General features: G+C 39.8%; 2 protein-coding genes across 3 annotated transcripts; both read right to left on the bottom strand.

Annotated features, from left to right (window-relative positions):
* Positions 1–3,475: 3,475 nt before the first annotated feature.
* On the bottom strand, positions 3,476–6,194 carry zgc:112294 (transmembrane protein 17A). Its single transcript, XM_034225235.1, has 4 exons — positions 6,068–6,194; positions 5,338–5,444; positions 4,386–4,499; positions 3,476–3,793 (listed from the first exon to the last, which is right to left on the bottom strand). Exons 1-4 carry the CDS (start codon positions 6,192–6,194, stop codon positions 3,476–3,478), a joined length of 666 nt encoding a protein of 221 aa, XP_034081126.1.
* Positions 6,195–6,669: 475 nt separating this feature from the next.
* On the bottom strand, positions 6,670–21,075 carry selenoe (selenoprotein e). 2 transcript variants are annotated; one of them, XM_034225329.1, is made up of 4 exons: positions 9,465–9,608; positions 8,685–8,761; positions 8,343–8,421; positions 6,670–7,539 (listed from the first exon to the last, which is right to left on the bottom strand). In XM_034225329.1, the coding sequence occupies exons 1-4, from the start codon at positions 9,570–9,572 to the stop codon at positions 7,396–7,398; spliced, it is 408 nt and encodes a 135-aa protein (XP_034081220.1). In that variant the 5' UTR covers positions 9,573–9,608; the 3' UTR covers positions 6,670–7,395. The 2 variants fall into 2 exon arrangements, with proteins under 2 accessions (XP_034081220.1, XP_034081221.1); XM_034225330.1 differs by lacking the exons at positions 6,670–7,539; positions 9,465–9,608 and adding an exon at positions 20,686–21,075 and having other exon boundaries at positions 8,354–8,421.
* Between the last annotated feature and the right edge of the window lie 22 nt (positions 21,076–21,097).

Genomic DNA, 21,097 nt, shown 5'->3' with positions numbered 1-21,097 from the left:
ACACTGGCTTCCTGTGTGTCAAAGAATATATTTCAAAATACTGCTGCTGGTTTATAAAGCACTGAATGGTTTAGGCCCAAAATACATTTCTGACCTCCTGCTAAATTATGAACCATCCAGATCTCTCAGGTCTTCAGGGACTGGTCAGCTTTCTGTCCCCAGAGTCAGAACTAAACATGGTAAAGCAGCATTCAGTTATTATGCTCCAAATATCTGGAACAAACTCCCAGAAACCTGCAGGTCCGCTGCAACTCTGACTACTTTTAAATCCAGGCTGAAGACTTATCTTTTTGTCGCTGCTTTTAATTGAAACTGAGCCGTTGTGTTCATCGGTAAAGTGGAACTTCTGTGTGAACTATTCATATCTTAAACTGCACTGTAACTTTTTATTCATGTACCTTTTATTCATGTATTTTTTCTTTTAATGTTTCTTTTATTATCTTTTACTGTTTTTAAATGCCTTTGTCTGAATGTCTTTCATTTTTGTAAAGCACCTTGAATTGCCTTGTGTTGAAAGGTGCTATATAAATAAACTTGCCTTGCTGTGCCTTACAATAATATTCAATCACTATTATACAGCTTATTACTACCAAACTCACTACACACATCAATAGTCTCCTGGTGGTCATACTCAACCCAGTCTCATGGCATTTCGTGTTCACCAACACGATTTCCCCCTTTTTTTCGTGTTGCACAGCACGATTTTAAAAGCAATGTATTTCTACTGGTAATGACGCTCATGGAAGCACGGCATTCGTTTGTGTCGGCTGCCCTTAAAGGCAATGTGAGCGTCCATTCTCATTGGATAACGGAGAATTAAGTATGGACCCGTTCAAATCCAGTTTTGGACAGTCTGCCGTGGTTCCATCCCATTTCAAGTGCTGTTCGAGGCTCGGCGTAACCCTCGGAGCACACTCTCCAATCACAGAGCTTGAGGACTATCACTGGGTTTGTCAAACAGAGCACATGGTGTAGTCCAAACGATAGCTGGGGATTCTGGGTAGTGTAGTGTCTTCTGCCATCCTTTACTCCGAAAAAACATTTGTTTCTCCGAATCGAAGGGGAAAAATACAAAAGCATTGCACACAATTTAAACCAATCAATGTTGTGTAATTAACAAGGATAATCTGGTGTTTTTTAGTCGATGAGTAGTGCAGATATCACTGTAAAATCAATCGACAGTAAGGGGAATACTTACTTCCGGGTGTACAATTCTCCGTTATCCAATGAGAATGGACCCCCCCCCCCACTTATAAAATAGCACTTTACCTCTGCTTACACCTATATGCAATTATGCTGTGAGCTGATTATCGAGCTTTCATTTAACGCTAGCGCGAATGCTAATGAAAATGCTAGCGCGAATGCTAACGCATTTTCTCATTGTGTTTAACATCTCCACACATGGGCGTAATTTCCACTGGGGACAGGGGGGACATGTCCCCCTCACTTTTCAAAATCCCATTTGTGTCCCCCCCACTTTTTAAATGTGTTTATTATTTTTTAGAGGAGTTTATCCATGATGTGTTATTGGTTGTGAGCATATTCTAATGGATTTTTGATTATTGAAATATATACAGTTCTGTTTCATATGAGTGTTTAGAACTGTATCCATACATCTCTTAATTTGTGCACCAGATTGATGCATTCAACTTCAATGTAAAGAAACAAATCTTCCCGGGGTGCATGACCCCCCTAGAGGATGTGAGGTCATCACAAATAAAACAGGTTCACATGGATAGGATACTAGATAAGTGTGCACACTCATTATATACACTACACATTTTTATTGGATTTGTTAACACTATAGTCCCCAATATATTTGTAGAAAGGCAGGAAATGGAATTAAATTGAGAAAATGTTTCATTGCGGAATGTGGAGGACCCCCTGTTTTGTGTCCCCCCCACTTCTCAAACCAAAGTTACACCCTTGTCTCCACATGTCATCACATACACACAATACATGTTACTAATCCTTACAGTGTAAGTGTAAGGCTCACACTTACACTTACAGTCATTGCTTTCTGACAGACTTGACCCTTTTACTCTTCAGGTTGCATAGGGAAAATGAGTTGCAGTCTACTCATGGATGTCTACTGCCATGCTATTCAGTTCACTTTCTTCTACTTCCTGTACCCGGTTTCCTGTCTAACCTTCAGTACACATTTTACAAAAATAGAAATGTGCAAATATTTAACATACAGGTCAATATCACCTTGCTATTGGTAGCTGAACTGTCAATACCCCAAAACATATTCTTAGATATAAATACCTAATTTTGAATGATTTAGACACAATTAACACTTATAGTTTCATGTCTTGTTACAAAGAATAGATCATTGTTAAGTGTTATTATCGGAGAAGTACTATTCTTGTGGTACTACTGCCGTATTAGGCCCATATTGAGCAGCGCATATTAAGCCCAAAACTCATGTACAACAACTTCCTTACTTGCAATAAATAAGCACTAATTAGAGGGTTATTGAGGAAAAACTCTCAACTATTACTTATAGAATATGGTCATGTAGAATAACGCATTAATAAGTGTTTTATAATGACTAATAAAGACCCAATATCCTGCTAATATGCATGTTAATTAACAACTAGTTGATGGTTAATTTGTGTACCTTAATATAAAGTGTTACCATATTTGGTATATCACTCCATGACACTGACATGGTTTTGACATTGAAAGTGGGGAAAACATTTATTTTGTATCCTTTTAAAACTTCAACAGAAAATGTGAGGACTGTTTTTAATTAAAATTGCACAAGCTTTTTCTAGAGCTGCATTTTAAACCGGAATCAGATTTCAGACGGAAAGACATAGCACTTATACACATCTGAGCAAACAGCAGACCAGAATGCCATGCTTTCACAAATCGTAGAGATTGCAACAATGTATTTACAAAATATTTGGATAGCTGTAAGGGGTGTGCGTTTTTTGATATTGGTTTAATTCCAACTTTATTCTGGATTCAACACATAGGGGGGCAAATACCTGGATCTTTTCTGGTCCACTCTTCCTTGGTTTGTCAGATTATTGCTTCCGAAGTATACTATCGGCTGAAACAAAACTGTTTACACAAAAGACAGACCAAAACATTTTTCATGCTAAACTTAAAAAATTCAATTCTCAGTGGCTTAGAAAGATGAGAGAAGAAAAAATAAGAAGACACGTTTGTTATGTGAATATTGTTGGTAGGACTACACCATGTGCTTTTTATTTCATACAAACTTACAAAATATAATGTAGATAAAATCACACTGTAAATGGGTGTTTTTTCAACAAATCACTCAAGGGTACTGTTCACAATGGCAAATAACACACTCATTCTTTGACAGTTGGAGAGAGGTAGAAGTGCATTCAGTAATTTTAGTAGCAGTTAGTAAACAACACTGTAAATTAGAATGATCTACATCCCAAATTCAAAACATCTTAAAACGTTTTTTAAGATTTATTGAAATGCTAGTTTTACTTTAGTGGTACATATCACGTGTGGGTGAGATGGGCAACACACTGCGGCGGTAGGACGGCCCGATGGGGCTCATCCTCTCATGGTTGAAGCTCTCCACCTTTCCAATCTGTCGCAGATAGAAGAGCAGAGTGAGCTTTCGGGTCATGGTACGGAGCGCCAGAAAGGAGGTCAGGATCTGGGCGAGGAGGAAGAGGAGGTAGAGGGAGTGGACAGCTCTCTCCAGAGGCAGGATGATAATTCCTTCATCGGTGAGGAAGAACAGCAGCACTGGCAGCTGGAACATAAAAGACAGAATCCAGAAGGCTGCCAGCTCTGGCACCTGATGACAGGGAGGGAGGGAGGAGGAGAGATAGGATATGTGTTGGTGGATGGAGGCGATGCAGAGATAGAGCAGTCAGGCATTAGATGCATCAGTTGCAACCACATGAGACCACACACACACACACACACACATACCATGTATACATCACTTCAGGGGACATTACATTGACTTACATGTATTTCCTGGAGACTTATCCTAAACTTAACCATAACCAACACATGCCTAACCCTAACCCTTACCCTAACCCTAATCCTAAACCTAACCAAGTCTTCACCCTACAATTTGTCCCCATAAGGGAGGCGAGTCCCCACACGTGACTGTGTAAACAGATTTAGGTCTCCACAAGTATAGTAATGCTAGGCCACACACACACACACACACACACACACACACACACACACACACACACACACACACACACACACACACACACACACACGTAATAGACAGTGGTAGCTGAGAGCTGATTGTTTACACACGCGGGGAGAATACTTAAGAAGCCACTTCCTCCGAATGTGTTATTCAGGAGACAGGTCTATGATAAAAGAGCTGTGCGTTGTGATACAGAGAGGAAGTTGCTTTGAATTACCTTTTCTTTAAGGTTGCCAATGTAGCCCAGATAAAGTCGGACCACTTCAACGACTGTGAGGAGGATCACCCCGGTTATGAGAAGAGCCTGGTAGTACCCGGGAAGATAATAGAACTGGAAATAAAGCAGAGCTGCAATGTCAGGAAGATGTGAAAACACCTTTTTGACTTGCAGTTCAAGGACTTAAAACAAAGCACTATTCGGCTGGCAAACAATCCCATAAAACACTTATACAGTATGTGTAGTTGCTTTCACCTTCAAAGTTTTCCAATTTTACATGCCGGACATAATAAATGGTTTCAATTTAAAACTTCTGTTACTTTTAAAAGCATCCCCAGTATTTGTTATTGTTTTTGTTTGCTTGTATGCTTTGGCATGGATACATGTCTTTCGGTGAAGCAGGAATCGCTCTCAGTAATCAGAAAAACGCTTGAGTTTACAATGTTTCTCCATATGGCACTAGTGATGCAACATGACATCAAATCTGTACAATGAGCGAGTTTATGGAGAGCCCTTTCATTATTTAATCAGTAGCAATAATAGCTATTGAAGTTATCCACAATGGCTTTTCTTCTAGTTAGAATACAAAGTAAACATATCAATAATTGACAGGAAGCAATTTTAATTATATATCTTAAATGATTTTCCTTCCAATACTTCATTACTACTTGTGAAAACTTTTATTGTAGATAATCTATTAATTGTAATTAGTAAATGTTTACCATTGACTTCCATTCAAACTCAACAACAGTTTCTTCTTACAACTTCTTTTCAATTCCTGGTTTCAGTTTTAGTCAGAGGATGGAGGAAATCTACAAGGAAAAAATGTATCTAAGGATAAATTGTGAATAATCTCATTGTTACAGATTGAGTTGATTGAATGACTCCCCTTTAAATGTTTTATCAACAATTAGTGTTATAATTAGTATTGCTTCCCAACCACCCAACTTGCCTTTACTTCCAACATGAACACAGAAGAAAACCACCAACAGGGGAAATAAAACAGATTGAAGTACAGCAGCATCTGCAGGGGGAGGTGAGAGACCAGCTCGTTGACCACTGCGTGAAGAATAACAACAGGATCAACATAAGCAATATATTTCATTACAACCACAATTTGTTTTATATTAATTGCACCATTGCATAGTATCTTCCACAGTTTAGATTCCAGGGGTTAGCCAATATAGGTGTACAGAAGGACAAAACTATGTTTAAAGTGAAAAGCGTGACCAGGGGTTTAATGCCAGTAGGCAGCCTGTGTCAGCTGTAGATCAGGCCAGTAAAGGGTTTGTGACTTTTTTAAATGACATAAGAAACCAAAAAGTCCAAAACATACAGCACATTAAAAACTGGAGGGCCATCATTTAAAAAGTGAATACAAAATCTTATGTATGTAATCTTGGACTAGATTTGAAACAAGCGGTCAAAACATCAGTATTGGTGAAAAACAGGTTTTTACTCTTTCTAGTGCTAAGCCAACTAAAGCTATTTCTTTGTGAGTAGTGTTCACAATGTTTTGTCTATCCCTCACAGAGACATGATATTAGATTTTATTTCACTAACACATATTTCCATATTTTCCACATATTGCATCACTATAATGTGATGTAATGTATTCTAAAAGGATATAGTATATTGCACAGTAGTACACTATTTGGTAACAGATAGAAGCAGTAACCCACCCGAAGCGTCCTCCTGCTCCCTGGAGAAATCGCTGTCTGCTGTTCTGTTGTTAGTAAACACAGAGCCTCCCATGTAGGCCAGACCCATCTGCAGGGTCTCGGGAACAGGTGAGTAAAACACAGGCATTGTGGGTAGAGCTGGGAACCATGACAGAGCCAAGAAATCAGGAGGCAAAACTGTGTTTGTGTTGCAGTGCCAATCCCTGTTGTATTAAGTCACAGACAGTACACAAATGGATGAAGGCACATAAATGGACACACAAGACACATGCTGGCAGACTCCACTGCTAATCAGATTATAGCGGGGGAGGCGGGTTGAGGATTAGGCTGAGACAGCAGCATGGCACTTTGTTAGTAAGTCAGTAAGTGGCCGTTTATGATGCACAACAAAGTTGTTAATCAAAGTAGAGTATTCAACATTTATTTAAGCTTTACGAAGTCAAATATGGACTGAATTGAATTACAGAACAGTGTACATTCATAGAAAAAAGGAAATCTTCCTTAATTGTGCATCCGTTCTACTATAATAATTGATCATACCTAAAACTTGTATTCATTCATAGATCCATTTTCAGAAATGCAACCCTTTAAATATGAGTATGCTTGCAAAATTCAACTGTTTTCTTACTGAAAAAACAAATACAAAATGTATACATTTCTGTATAATATATGATAGGATTTTCTTGTTTGGAATAATGGTAAAACATTGATTATAAGATGCATTTGTATTGTGTGTGCAGCATTAGAGAATGCGTTACCCCCATAGTGGAAACATGGAAAAATGTATACATTTTGTAGAAAATAGAAAAAAACTAAAAATGTGAATCCAGGGCTCCTGATTAAAAGCCAGATATTGAGAAGCTTTATTTTAATGCTGGCTGCGGGATAATTTCTTATTTTAAATTAGTTTAAATGGAGACACTTTTGTCCTTAAGGGTCTGGGTGTCTGTATTTTAGCTAGACAATGTATAAAATACTTTTTATAGGAGTTGAGGTTATGCAATAACACAGCCAAAATAATAAAAAAAACATCAAACTGAAAAGAAAAATGTTTTCCCTAGTGACGCACAAGGTACACAAGCTTTCCAGGTGACTAGTAGCCTAACAGGGACCTCGGGCACAATCAATGACTCAATCCACTCCATCTTTTTTAATAATTTGTATTTAAGGCATATAAACTGAGTAACACAGCGATGACTAACACGCTGCACACCGCACCGGGCCAGCAGGTCCTCGGAATGGTGCCTGGCTTATCGTTTTAGCCTTGGGGCCCCACTCGTCATTAATGTGACCCGGGTGCAGTGGCAGCGTTTGGCCACAAGGTGTCATCACAGCTCGTCCTTGGGGGGGCGCAGGGGGAACTGCTGGAACTCCTCTGGCACCTCTTCCCCTTTCTGGGTCCTCTTGTAGAAACCTAGTGAGTCCAACAGGCTGCTGATCTCCTCTGCCTTCATTTCCTTCACAGGAACAGTCTGACGTGTCGGGAAGAAAACACATTTGGACACATGGTGAAAGGTTTAAAAGTAGTAATAGAGTGTTAATGAGATGCATGCAGAGAAGGATGTGTTAGCAGACATGCAGTATGTTCATATTCAAATAATTGATTCCTTCATACTGTTGATATAGAGGTCTCTCCTGCACATTTATTTTCATTTACATTTTTCAACAATTTAGTGTCTGAAATAAATCTTCATATAAAGTCAAATTACAGTCTCAGAGGGCGCCCACAATATGAAACTAAAATGGAACAATGAACATTAGAATATGAATGTGACACAAGAAAAACTCCTACATAATTGGAGGAAAATAATGTGTGAGAGCTAAAGGAAGCATATCCACAGTTTACTTTTAAATCACAGCAGTGGGTTATTTTTGTGCATGTAGATAAGGATAAGGCTATATATAACTGCTATTGTCTAATGCTGGCCTGAATGCAGATTTAGTGGCTTTTCTAAACTGCAAAAAGAAAAAAACACTAGGAAACATTACAAAGTTGTAATTTCAGGGCATAAAAATGCTAAAATTCAAGTCAGCAACTCACCACATACTGTAAACACTTTATATATTTTGTTACTCTTCCACTTTCTTGCCATCTGTTTTTTTGTGTAACTCAGTCTTGCATTTTCAAACACATTGGGTCAGTGTGACTTGGTATCTGACAGACGATCTGAGTCTTTAAACTTCCCTGCATGAATCTGTCCTGACATCCTGGAACTCCCGGGATAAGCCGCATCAAAAGACGGATGTGTAAAAGATCCCTGAACTCACATCTCACCTTTACAACCTCGTCTTTTTGGTTATAGAATATCAGATGGGGATTCTTCTCCTCCGATGAATCGTATTCCAAGTTGTGGCTACACAGGAAAGAAGGGATCAAGGGAAACAACAGGTCGGCAGTGTTGGGAAGAATAAAAAGCATCCATCTGTTTTGCTATTTTTGAGCTTACTCAACATGATTTTAACTTGGAAGAGTTTGGAAAGCTGGCACTGGACTTTGCAACTTGCTAAAAACATGGTTTTGTTCATAAAGGAGGTCATGAGAACATCTGTGGTGTTTTTCTTTTAAAAGGTCACGTCTGAACACACAGCCTTGAGGAACTGAAAATAACAAGGATACTATAAAGCCCAGCGCTCCAGAAGAAAATGATGGAGCTCGGGCATTTTCTTTATGCCTCATCCGACCACACTGGGAGCCTGTAGGGACGAACACAGACAGATGTTAAAGCAGCATGACATAAAGCATTGTGCACGCTTCGTTCTTTGATCTAAGGTGCCAGAGATATATATATATATACATATGTATTTCAGCAGAATGCATACCGACATGAGAGCACATGGCTTTTCCCTTTTTAAATGTGCTGCTCAATTTTAAGATTGTGTTGATTGCTCCAATAAGTCTTATTTCCGATAATGGAAAACAAAACATCCAAAATACTCAATTAAGTGTTTATTCTACTTCACATTGTATATTTGTGTCTGTAGAATAGATACCTTATTTGCATACTTTAACATAACTCTCCAGAAAACTGAACATGTAATTAGTCAACTAGGGAAGTTAGGGTTAGGGTTAGGGTTACACTGAATGATGACATTTCTTGCCAAATTCATTGAATTCAACAATACATATCTTGGAGATTTTCTCAAACTTGGAGCCAAATATCTCCTCCTTAGTTGTTTTTACATATCCCAACCATCCAGTTTTTTAAATGATCACACATAACTTAATTTATAGAACATATTGCTTATTTATTGTGACCTCTGTCTTCTTTCTATGTCTTTGTTTACTGTCAGACCTTCTCATCCTTGCACCAATATCACAACATTCTGAACATAGACATGGCAAGATATCAGCATGAAGGTTTTTTGGATATAGCCCAGGATTTCCACATGTACTCACCAGCAGTTTACCTCTGGCTATATCAAGCTGTTCTTCAACCTCTGTGTTGTTGTTAGTGTCTGAAGCCCTGACAGCCAGGACAAGCGTGATCACTAAGAAGGCCCACATTTTTTAATGACAAATAAGTATCCTTCGGTGCTTTTGCCTAAGTTATTACCAACAATAACTAACCCTGTAATCCACTTGGACAGTTATCAGGGTGGACAAGACCATAGCACATTCCTGTAGGGGAGCAGTGCCCTCATGTGTTAGATATTTCTTACTGTTTAATGTTGGTTTTCTATCAGAAACACTAAATGATCCAAATGGTGGGCCACTGGTAAGCCATAATGCTATTTTGCTGCAGTTTAATTTGTAAGGATGTTTTGGAAATGTCTAAAGACCTACGGAGGCCCCCCGGCTTTAAAGTTGATAGTTTCTTCCACATCAGATGTTACTGGGAGTCCACAGACACCTCAGAACATCTGCGCTCTTATCACTTTTTCCCATTCAGTTCACTTGCAGGTGGTTGATGGCCAATAAGCGCCAGCCACACTCTCATAGCTGCTGGGAAGCTAAGACGAGATTAAGTTGTACAGGTGTCCTTAAGGAAATACATCACTTGTTCTCATTTGTCACTTTAATTGAAAATATGTTATTTAAGAAACGTTTCTTAACTTCCGAACAACATTTAAAAGTATGTTGATCCCGAGGTATTTGTTTTTTTTTGACTGGTGGTGATGCCAAAATCCCAAATGATACCAAAGGTGAAATAAACATGTTACATGTATAATTTAGGAACATGTAATATTCACAAATGTAAAACAATAATATCATCTTATCCAAACAAAGTATGAGAAACTGCCACTCATATAAGTCGTATTAAAACATTTTATAGTTATATTTTGTTTTGTAGCCTAGACTTTTCAATCTTACACGAAAATTATGCTTTTTCCAAACAAAATGTAAATAAGAAGATACTCTCTCTACTATTATGGCCATTAACCTACATACAAATGGGGAACAGGGGAAAGAATCTTGGCAGGCTCAGTAACAATTAATTTGCATATAGCTGTAAATCCAACTAGTATGTTTGTTTAATTCATACAGAGCAATAAAAACAACATTAGTTTATTTTGCCAGGCCCTTAACGCTGTCCAAAAAAGCAGCAAAACAGCATACAGTATCTCAACTATTATTAACATTTTTTGAATGATATTATCTGCCTGCCCTGCATTGTTCAGGTTATTTTCCAAAATGTTTATCTTATGACAAGTTTTTCTATTGCATAATGCAGATCCTGAAGTAAAACATCAGCCACTATGAAACTGGCCACCCACCAGTGCAATGAGTTGGAGTTGCATGAGAAGAAATGTTCAATCCCATTAAGTATTGGTGTATGAAATCTGAACTCAGAAAAACACTGCCCATTTGCACTCTTTCAACACCCTAGGATAGGAAACATCTATCTCCCTCAAAACTACTCTTCGAAAGGCTTTTCAATTCTCTAATGTCCCCTCCTCGACTCCCTTTCTCGACTCCTATCCTCGTGTCTTAGTCCCGCCCACAGGAGATGCGAGCGGAGGAGTCGAGGAGGAGAACCGAGGAGAGAGGAGTGGAAGCAGCAGGCGTTTAGAGAAATGACATGTCCTTCCGGACATGGCGCGCTGAAATCCATTTCCGGAGGACCGAGGAGTCGAGGAGTCGAGGAGGTTGAAATTAGAGAATTGAGAAGCCTTCTATGTTGTAAATAACAAGCAAATTATGTGCATCAGGTCAACACAAGAGGGCAGCAGCACCCTCATGTAGACTTTACGGCAGTTTGGCGGGTAAAATGTACTTCCAAATCCTAGCCACAGACAATTATGTTTCCAACAAAAATAAACCATTCTTGCCTGGAATGCTGAAGCAAAACCATCTCTCTGTTTATATCTTTTCCAGACACAGAGCTCTGCAGCTTACAGCCTCCTGTTGTACTGTTTGAGATTATGTGTCAAATGGCTGTAAAACAGTCCCTATTTTAACAAGGTCTCCTCCCCTCTGCAGCCATCGTAAATCTATGAGCCTGTACACTTCTCTTTCTGGAGTTTATATCTTTGTGTTTGAACGTTCCACTCTTGTTTCCCTCAATGTCTGAAGTAACTAAAAGAGTCGATGCAGAGAAAGAAAGTTGATGAGAGAGGGTAGGTAACACAATGAGCAGTGGGGGTGGGGTGACTCCTCAGTCTATAAGTGTGGATGCATACCATATGTTCACATTCAGCATGTTTCAGTTTACATCATGAGGCGCATGCCAAAAAGGGGATGTTGTTATTATTAATGTGCTGACAAAGGGGAAAACGCAGCCATTTCTAACCAGAGATTTAAAGAAAGAGACTCATGGACGATGAAGACGTTTACAAAATCCGTAATGAGCAACTTTTTCCAGTAGGAGTTTTGCAAATTGCAACACTTGCAGCTGGCAAAAGATCAAACGCTTAAACACCTCACTGTAATCCTGCCTCCCTCGGAGAGCTTGTTATATAGACGCACACACTTCCTGTTTCTCCAAAGCACCGGATGCTGCCTTCCAGCCAGTAGGACAATTTGTGTGTCTGCTTAGAGTCTTCAGTGAGAAATATTTGACTCTGAAGTCTTATTTCTCTGTGCTTTAGAGGGGACATGTATTCCTAAGGATGACCAAGGGAGATGAATACAAAATCTAACTTTGTGCATAAACATAAACACAGCGTGTGTGTGAGTGTGTGTGTGTGTGTGTGTGTGTGTGTGTGTGTGTGTGTGTGTGTGTGTGTGTGTGTGTGTGTGTGTGTGTGTGTGTGTGTGTGTGTGTGTGTGTGTGTGTGTGTGTGTGTGTGTGTGTGTGTGTGTTTATCTGTCTGGAGCCTTCGGGGCATCTTGAGGGGAAGCCTGCTGCCTGTCTGCCTGCTGCGCTCCAGTCTGCTTATAAAGAAGAGAGGCAGTGTTGAAAGGAGTGAGGGCCATGTGGAGGGCTTCATTCAATACAATGCCAGTGTGCTGCACTGTGTATTGTGCAGTAAGTGGACATAACCTCATGGAGGTTCAGGCTCGAGGCACAAAACTGTATTTCCTCCACTGTGAAACTAAGTTTATTCAGCTCAATACATAACACAACATGGCATCTGGTTAAGAAAACTCCAAACTTCCTGTGTGTTCCTTGTTTTCCTCTCCTATAATGCAAAATAGAAATAGAAAGATGTTTTTTTTATCATTTTATTGTCATGTTGTTGCTGTCTAGATTGTGATTATGATCTTAACAAAGTGATAACGAATAGTTTAAATTACAATAATATTGGCAGTTGACAAAGTAATACAAAAAGGGGTAATTGGGTAAAATGTCTATATCCTAACACTAACGTAAGCAAGTTAACAGCTCATGGAGGAAACAACAACGCCCTAAGTATGAATTAGCTGTTAACCAAAAAGAAGTGTCTCCAATTTTGCCCCACACAGGGAGGCTGCATAAGCACCTTAAGAAATGACCTTATTTTTACATTGTGATATTAGTACGGAAATAGTTCAGCCTGGTCTCACTCCCAGGGTGACAAATACCAATGCTTGGGCAGTGGTCATTAGCATCTTGATACCGACACACAAGACCCCCTTTAGCATCGGTATGAGATGCACTGTCTTTCAAGTAACTTCATGTTATTTCAACCAACCCTAAACAAGAAAGAAACTAATAGTGATTTCAAAGCACAGTCCAACAGTTGACTCCAACTTAGCATACCAAAAATCACCCAAAAAATGGTGATTGTAATATCTCTGTCTAAGTGATAAAGTGCTTTCTGCGGATTAAAAAATGTTAGTGGCTCAGTTTTTCCTTCTACTTTTAATGAAGAAAGCATTTTGATGTGCTTTGCATACACAGGTGGGTCTGTAGGAAATGATTTTACATTGATGTTCTAAGCACCATCTGGCTTGTTAAAGCCCATTTTGGTTGACCTCAAACATTATTGACAGAAAATGCAAAAATACCTCAAATAAGTGGCAACAGTGCCTGAATTCTGTCAAATTAAGGATATTGGGTGTTTTATAATTTCGCTCTTCGCTGTGTAGTATTTAAAAATGATGAAAGGAAAAAAGAGGAATGATGTGAAGACTGCTTGTGCACACTTGTGTGGCCTGTGTCCCCTCTGTCTAACAATCTGGTTTCAGGCACTTTTCTAACACGTAGTCACACTGCTGAAAGGTCCTGTAAATAATTGATTCCTCACACTCTCTGTGTCGGTATTCGGACCCTGATCTCTGACCTCTGAGAGGGGGGCTAATCAAAAGAGAATTTCCCAGCTGAGGTCAAATAAGTATCACATTGCTGAAGCTACAACAAACGCAATACTTGTCTTTTGTAGGTCACAAAGCAGAGCCACAACAATATTTGGCAACAAAGGCTCACTTTTAAGAATACAGCAATGACAGCTTGGTACTCTTGACACAAATTAAAAATAATTTCACCAACATGTGTTTGCATATTTAAATTTGGGAAGAGGATAAGAAGAAGAAGAACAATGGAGTGCAGATTTACAGAACCTCAGTCCAATGGTTTATTTATTGGAGTAAATAAAAGTGTCAGAGCTGAGAAAAGAATCTGCACATGAATTGCAAAAACAGAATCTGAATTGTGGGAACTGAATGTGGAAGTCTATAGAGAAGGATTGGAGTATAAGTGGGAATGGGGCGAGGGTGGCGGAGGGATTTGCACTGATGGATGTCCATTTGCTGGCCACATTATAGGAGCCGGGGGGCAAGCAGACAGCAACTGCTGCTCCCCTCCCTCTAATCTGTGTGTGGGTAATCAGAAACACATGGCTCCCCATAATGGCTCCAGTGTTGTCCTGTGAAGTAGAACGGGGCTGTGAGGGTCGGGTACACACCAGCACACAGCCAGGGTGACGGTAAATATACAGCTCACACTTCACATGACAGTGCACTGCAACCACATACAGTAAAATACATCCTGGCACCAAAATACATGTAAAGGGAACTCGTTTTTTTTCAGGCTGTTATCATAGAAGATTGTGTAAAGGTTGTCCTGAGCAGTCCTGACTCCTGAGTCACTAAGACGTGATAAAGCAAATCCTATGCGGTTTTAAGAACATTGAAAAGTTGCTGCAGGCTGAAGGCAAGTTACTCTGCAACGGCATGTGTTCTTATGAGAGGTTTTGGCAAAAATATTTGAGTGAAAGTTTGGGTCTCAAACAACAAAGCTGTTGTAAGCTACAGTTGGTCGGTCGCAGACAGGACTGCTTTTCGGGACAGTTGGGGTTCAGTGCATTAAAACATAAGCCATCTGATTATTTTCCTTGGGTTTGGGCAGACACATTCGGTCTTGTGATCATTTTCCGTACCAATAGCTGGAATAAGACAGCAGCTTTCTCCCTCTCAGTCTCGCTCCCTCGCTCCAGGTTGGAGTGAGTGAGAAGCAGAGAGGAAAAACGAAAAAGAAAAAAAAAACATTGGATCAGCCTGTGGAATTATGTGAAAGCTGAAACCTCAAGCCACATTATGAAGTCTGAAGTCCCACTTTACTGCACAGATAGAGGATGGATGGGTGTGTGAGGGAATAAAAGATGGAGGAGGGAGGAAGGAGTGAATGAGAGAGGAGTAAAACAGGCTGCAGGGGAAAACAGGAGAAAGAGCCAGGGGTTTAATAGAAAGAAAGAAAAAGAAAGAACGAGAGAGCATCTGACTGATCTGCTTTCTATTAACGATCCAAATCTTCTCCACTAATACGCTCATTCCATAGAATTATGCTGACAAAGGGGGAAAAAAATCCAGAGCAATTTGAAGCCACAGACAACTTTTTACACACCCCTTCATGTGAAAGAAAAGGTGGGAAAAAGAGGAAGAAAAATCTCCATCTGGATAGAGAGAGAGCAAATGTGGCTTGATTACATTCCTGGCCATGCATTTTCATTTGTATTTTCCACATTTACAGAACTTTTCAAGATGAAAACTGTGTTTATGTGAAGCTCTAAGTCCTAACACTGCTGGGATAATGATACATGGGTCCAGCTCAAAGTAGTTTGACATGCATGTCACGCATAAAGAAAAGTGGGTGGAATTAAAGTAAATAGCAGTTTTCAGCCTCATACGTTGACTTCGAGCACTGAGACTCTATCTTTCATCAACTTTATCCGAGCGTCTATTTGGGAGGTCGGCTTGTTGTGTGGTTGCTCTTAATTTGTGAATGCTCTTAATTTGTGATTAAGAGCTGCCTTTTTATTTCCCCTCCATGCCACTGCAAGGGAGCGTGTGTCTATTATACTGTAAGGGAAGTCTTAAATCGCGATGTGAGTGGATGTCACTGGAAATCTATAAACACACATTTTATGCTTGTACTGTCTCTCCTCCCCATTTTGGTTGACCTCAGTTCTCCGTGGTTTTTGCTTAAAAAAAGCACCAGCTCCATTTCCAGTAAATGTCATTTCATAGTTACTGCATTTCCACAGAGCTGAGAAACAACGTTTAACGTGTGAGGGGGACTGCAATTAGACACTGTTTCTCGCAGACAGCGTGTCGACAGGGATGAGAGACGAAAACAGCAGTTCTAAATCTCCTCTGGTCGTGTCTGATGCCATGATTGAGTTTGGGATATATGACTGCCTTTTAGGATATTGTGCTGCAACAGAAACACATCTGTCAGAGAGTGAACCATTTGGTGGTTTGAACGCGAAAACAAAATTGCTACTTTTGAATTGTTGTCAAAACCTCAGACTCTCTGTTGCACTGAGGTGTTTCAAGAAATAAGGAAAGTTAGCAAAACACACAAGCATTTCAGCCAAAGGTTTTGGGAACACATAAGGTATTCGAACAGAAAAATATTTCTTAAACCACATGAGAGACTTGCCTTTCTTGAGAATATCTAGCCATGCATGCTAATAGAGGCTTCTCTGCACTGAACGCCTACCTGTTAAGCCCCAGAGCCCCCCAACGGCTAATAAACTATGAATGTGTCATACTCACTTAACGGGAAGAAACTAAGCTAACTGACTATATGAACCATTTTTACCGAAACAAAACACAAGTCTCACAAGAAGCGTCTAAATGAGCCCTGAGCGAAAACATTCTAACACACTTAACACAGAACTCTAGGTATACATCGATCGATATACTTATAGGATCTGCACAAACAAGCTTTGCTAGCAAACTGAGATTCCACAGATTCTATAAATATAAGTATCATCACTGAGCGATCAGAACTCGCGACAGGGGAAGCAAAACCAGACAACTCATGACGTAGCTTGAGGTAGCAAAAAACTGAGATATGCTCACCTTTTGCTGTTATTCTGATCAAAATGTGTGTTCAATGGCATTAAAACGAGAAAAACGCGGCTGAAGGTTAATCCAATGTGTCTGTCACTTTGAAAAAATTATTGATAATCCATAATTCCATTTTTATGTCAAAAACTGAGTTTTCATATTAGCTGCTAATGATAGCTTCCAGAGTGTATGACAGCTTCCTGTTTTGGTTACGCGTCACTCTCACTCCTTATTTGGTAACGTGTTTGTGTATGTGGAACTTCCCCTCGATTCCATTGGCTCTAACGGTTAAAAAGAGATGTCAATCATCAAAATCGACCAAGGGGGGCCAGAGATAGGTCAAATCCACCCAAATGACCCCAGAAGTGTTTTTTTGTTGCTAAATCTCTCTAAAAAGGTCACATTTCATTTGATTAGCATCAATCTTGATACAGGGTAGTTATTATATTTTAGATTCCTAAAGCTTTTAGTCTACCATCCCATCATTCAAGGGTGGTTTTCACTATAAGTAATATTTTTCTTTTGGACGGACAATGATTTAAAAAATGTTATCTGAATTTACTTTAAAATAAAAAAAATCTATATTGATTCTTCTACATCCAACTCTCAGGTTTATCATTGCTTTGAGAACAAAGATGATTAATTTACCCCTTTTAGAAGTTAAGTTATGGTCATTTGTTCTGGGAACGTCATTTTCGAGCCTGAGACCTGAAAAACAGGCTCGGGGCTTAACAGGAACCCCTTTCAAGTGTAACTCGACTCCACTTTCTTTCTGCTTTGCATTGCAGAAAATATTTGTCTTTTTCCCCCTCACTCATACATTTCTTTCTTCCTCTCCTTGCAGGGACTGAAATGGCTACCAGATGTGGTTCCAATCTGTTCCCGTTGCCATGGAAACACAGGGACTGGAATAGGTTTTCTGAGTCCAGGGCTTTTGGCTGACTCATAGGGCCTGAGTTTTAAAGCCTTGCTGTTTCGATGGACCTGGGAAACTGAGGGCGCCCCAGCTCCAAGTCATGTTTAGACTGGCAGCAGAACATGTCATCGAACCCCCCCTTCCCACACTACTAACCGTGACTTTTTGACCAAGCTTTAAGTTATCATGTACAGTCGCTCCTTTGTACTGCAGAGCAAGAGCGAATTTATGTTTCACACATCAACCTTCAATACCAACTCAATAAACTGAACAAAATATGACTCTTAGCTAACTACACAGGGGATATGAAGAGGCCAAGCTCCATAATCATACACAGGCCTCCCCCTTTTACATCCATTTAAAAGCAGCAGGCACAGAAATCCACCACACACGTATGTCGTACACATGCTCTATCAACACAGTTTATCCTGAAATGCTGTGCAGTGGTGACACGCAATGCTGATTTCCAAGCTGTGACTTTCCCACAGCATGTCAAGGATGAAGAGCCAGAGACCATGTGTTGGTATGCTCAGCTGGGAATCTCCTCCATCTGTGAGTTGAGGATGGGCAGATGGAGGCAGTTGTGTCAACATTCCTCTCCATATTGGCAATGAATCAAACTTCAAGCCATTGTCACATGAAAAATGAGATGGTTGGGGGGGCTAGAGTTAGGCTGATGGTCCTTATAAGAGCGTAAGCCTAAAGTGATTTGAGAATCAAGACCAGGTCTATAGCTGGGGAGGAAATTGAAAGACTTAAACCACTCAGGCTGTACACATTGGTTGTTTGAGCTAACTGCTAGCACCAGCATGCTAACATGCTGCAATGGCAATGTTTATGTGGGTATAATGTTTACCATGTTCTCTGTCCTAGTTTAGTGTGTTTACATGCTATCAATAGCTATAGAGTGGCGAAGTCCCTCCCCTTCCGGTGGACCTCCATGGGACCTTATTTAGAAAAAAATATGTATTGAAGTCAATGGAGAGAGAAAGATTATCTTTCGATCCCGTTTGAATTGTGCCACGAATTACACATATGATGTTTGTCAATTTAAAAAATAGTTTTGCGAGTCCAAAAAAACAAATGTGTAAAACTGTGAAGTAACACATTTGTTTGTGTGAAACGCTCAATGAACTACATCTCTGGTCTCGCAGAACAACACACATCACTAAGATGTGCGTCACTACTGTCTTGTCAACAAAACGATTGACTACCCTCACTATCACCACAATGAAACATGTCCAGAAGAATGTCATGCAAAGCTGCCTGCCTGCCTTCCTTTGATTCTCTCTGAACTGCCTGGTCTTTTTAATGTTTAATGTCAACCATTTGTGCAGATAGCATGAAGTAGAAAAGATCGGCGATGCTAGCTTTAGCATTTCTCCCTCAGGCTTAAATTGTGTATTATAGAATGATCACACCGGTGAATGTACTCTTCAAAGGTTTCACGAAATATGACTACTACTCTTAATGTTTAACATTTTGGGTTACTTAATGTTACTTCATATTAAGGCTAATAAAAATGACAAGGCTGTAATGCTAACTAACGTGCTAGCTACTAGATAGGTAGCTAACTTGATCTAGCCACTCCAGGGGGGGTATACTACGAAGCAGGATTTTCGCTTAGCCGGCTAAATTCAGGGAAAACTCCGGCTTTCCGGTCCTACGAAGCTGGTTCTCTTTTTAGCAGGCTAGATCTCCATGGTAACTTATGCTTAGCGGCTAACCTGGTCGGGACCAGGGGCCTACTACGAAGCTGGTTCAACCTAACCTGGATATGTTTGAGTTAGCCGGTTGGCCTAATCCAAAACATACGCGCTCTCGCTAAACTGTACTACGACGCTGGTTATCAAGTGGATCGCTCAAGCCAGCCATTTCCTATCTAGTTAGGTGCGCGTTCACATGAAAGGGGTGGTATTTTGAGCATTCGACCAATCACAAACATGAAGAAGCGTACTGACAGCGCAGCGTCATACTTCCTGAATGAAAAGTGAACTTTAATACTAGTCAAAAATTAAGAAGTTAAACTTTAAACATCCATGACTTAAACACTTTATCCAGGATAAAAGCCACATAGCTGTACCTGCAAGGTGAATACAGCTGGCAAAAGAAAAAGTGTTTGAATGCGTACATTAACAGGTTTTTGTTTTGTTTTACGACAAACTGTGACTTTTTTTTACATGGAAATGATTTTTTTAAGATTGACAAACATCATATGTGTAATTCATGGCACAATTCAAACGGGATCGAAAGATACGTTTTCTCTCTCCAGTGACTTCAATACATTATTTTTCCGAAATAAGGTCCCATGGACATGGAGTAGATGGGTGTGACTTCGCCACTCTATAGCTCTCAACATAAAATACAGGTTAGGCTGAATAGAATGTCAATAGCATTAACATTTTAGGGATAAAATAAACGTATTGTAATTAAGTATTCAGGGTCCTAAAATGTCCAAACCCAATTCTATGGCAATCCATTAAATAGTATAGTTGATACCTTTAACTTAAAATAGCAAATCTAACATCATGGTGGTCCAAGGAGAAAAGGCATAACGATTCAGCACCCAATACCCATGAATAAAATATTTAAGACATGAATAACTACAGAACATTTTAAGACAATCCATTCCGTAGTTGTTAAAACAATTTTAACAAGATACAAATAGCTAAACAACTGACATTGCCAACCTTTGAGCTAAAGTGCCATAGCTAAAAAGGCTACATACTAAGTGTCAATATTCAATTGCTAGATCTGCTCTAGAGAAAAAGAAGAAATGCAAACTTTCGTTAGTTAAACATCTTTTTAGAAAAGTCTGTTAAGGTCCAATTGCAGACCTTGGTTGTCAACATCAAGACAAGGCAAAATAGTAACAGGCAAGTCTCTGAGGAAAAAAAAAAAGTGGATCATAAATCAGACTCAAAGTTAACGCGGGTCGAGAAAAATCATTATAACATTTTGTATTAGTAACCCACATATACACAGTAAGTAGAACACCATGTCAAAAGAGTAGACACAGTTTTTTCGCCTTCTGGTTTCAATTACCCATCACATGACCTATCCATCCATGCTTATATCCATCCATTAATGCTCCTGCTTTGCCTTGCGGCCCAGTGCTGCTATATCCCTCTTCTCCCCGCCAAAAGAGGACACATATGCAGCGCGTGATTAACTCCTTAGCACAGACTTTCCACTGTTTCCCCCTCTCATGAAAGGAGCTCTTGTCCCCGCATCCTGAAGGAGCCATATGAACAGTTCCCTGGTTCCCTCAGGCTCTTTGAAGAGCCGCTGTGACCCAATGACTCTGGCGGACTCCTGCCACGTCCCGGTAGCCCAGAGTCACAGGAAAGGGTCAAATATCAATCAGATTTAGAATGAATCTGTTTGAAGGATACAATAAGAGATGTATGTGGCATATTACCCATATTATTATTAGTTGAATGTACACAGGAACAAG

Source organism: Gymnodraco acuticeps, unplaced genomic scaffold (genome assembly GCF_902827175.1).
Source record: "Gymnodraco acuticeps unplaced genomic scaffold, fGymAcu1.1, whole genome shotgun sequence".
NCBI lineage: Eukaryota > Metazoa > Chordata > Actinopteri > Perciformes > Bathydraconidae > Gymnodraco > Gymnodraco acuticeps.
The sequence above is the reverse complement of the archived record's forward strand: the minus strand, read 5'-3'. Positions and strand labels throughout refer to the sequence as shown.

Excerpts from the sequence above, each read along its gene's own strand:
- selenoe (XM_034225330.1), bottom strand. The coding sequence starts at position 20,887 with ATGGCTCCTTCAGGATGCGGGGACAAGAGCTCCTTTCATGAGAGGGGG. Across the intron at positions 8,762-20,685 it reads ATGGATAGGTCATGTGATGG|GCTCCCAGTGTGGTCGGATG; the intron begins GTAATTGAAACC and ends TCGTCCCTACAG. Across the intron at positions 8,422-8,684 it reads CTGGAGCGCTGGGCTTTATA|CCACAACTTGGAATACGATT; the intron begins GTATCCTTGTTA and ends TTTCCTGTGTAG.
- zgc:112294 (XM_034225235.1), bottom strand. The coding sequence starts at position 6,194 with ATGCCTGTGTTTTACTCACCTGTTCCCGAGACCCTGCAGATGGGTCTG. Across the intron at positions 4,500-5,337 it reads TGTTCATGTTGGAAGTAAAG|TTCTATTATCTTCCCGGGTA; the intron begins GCAAGTTGGGTG and ends CTTTATTTCCAG. Across the intron at positions 3,794-4,385 it reads TTGGCAACCTTAAAGAAAAG|GTGCCAGAGCTGGCAGCCTT; the intron begins GTAATTCAAAGC and ends CCCTGTCATCAG.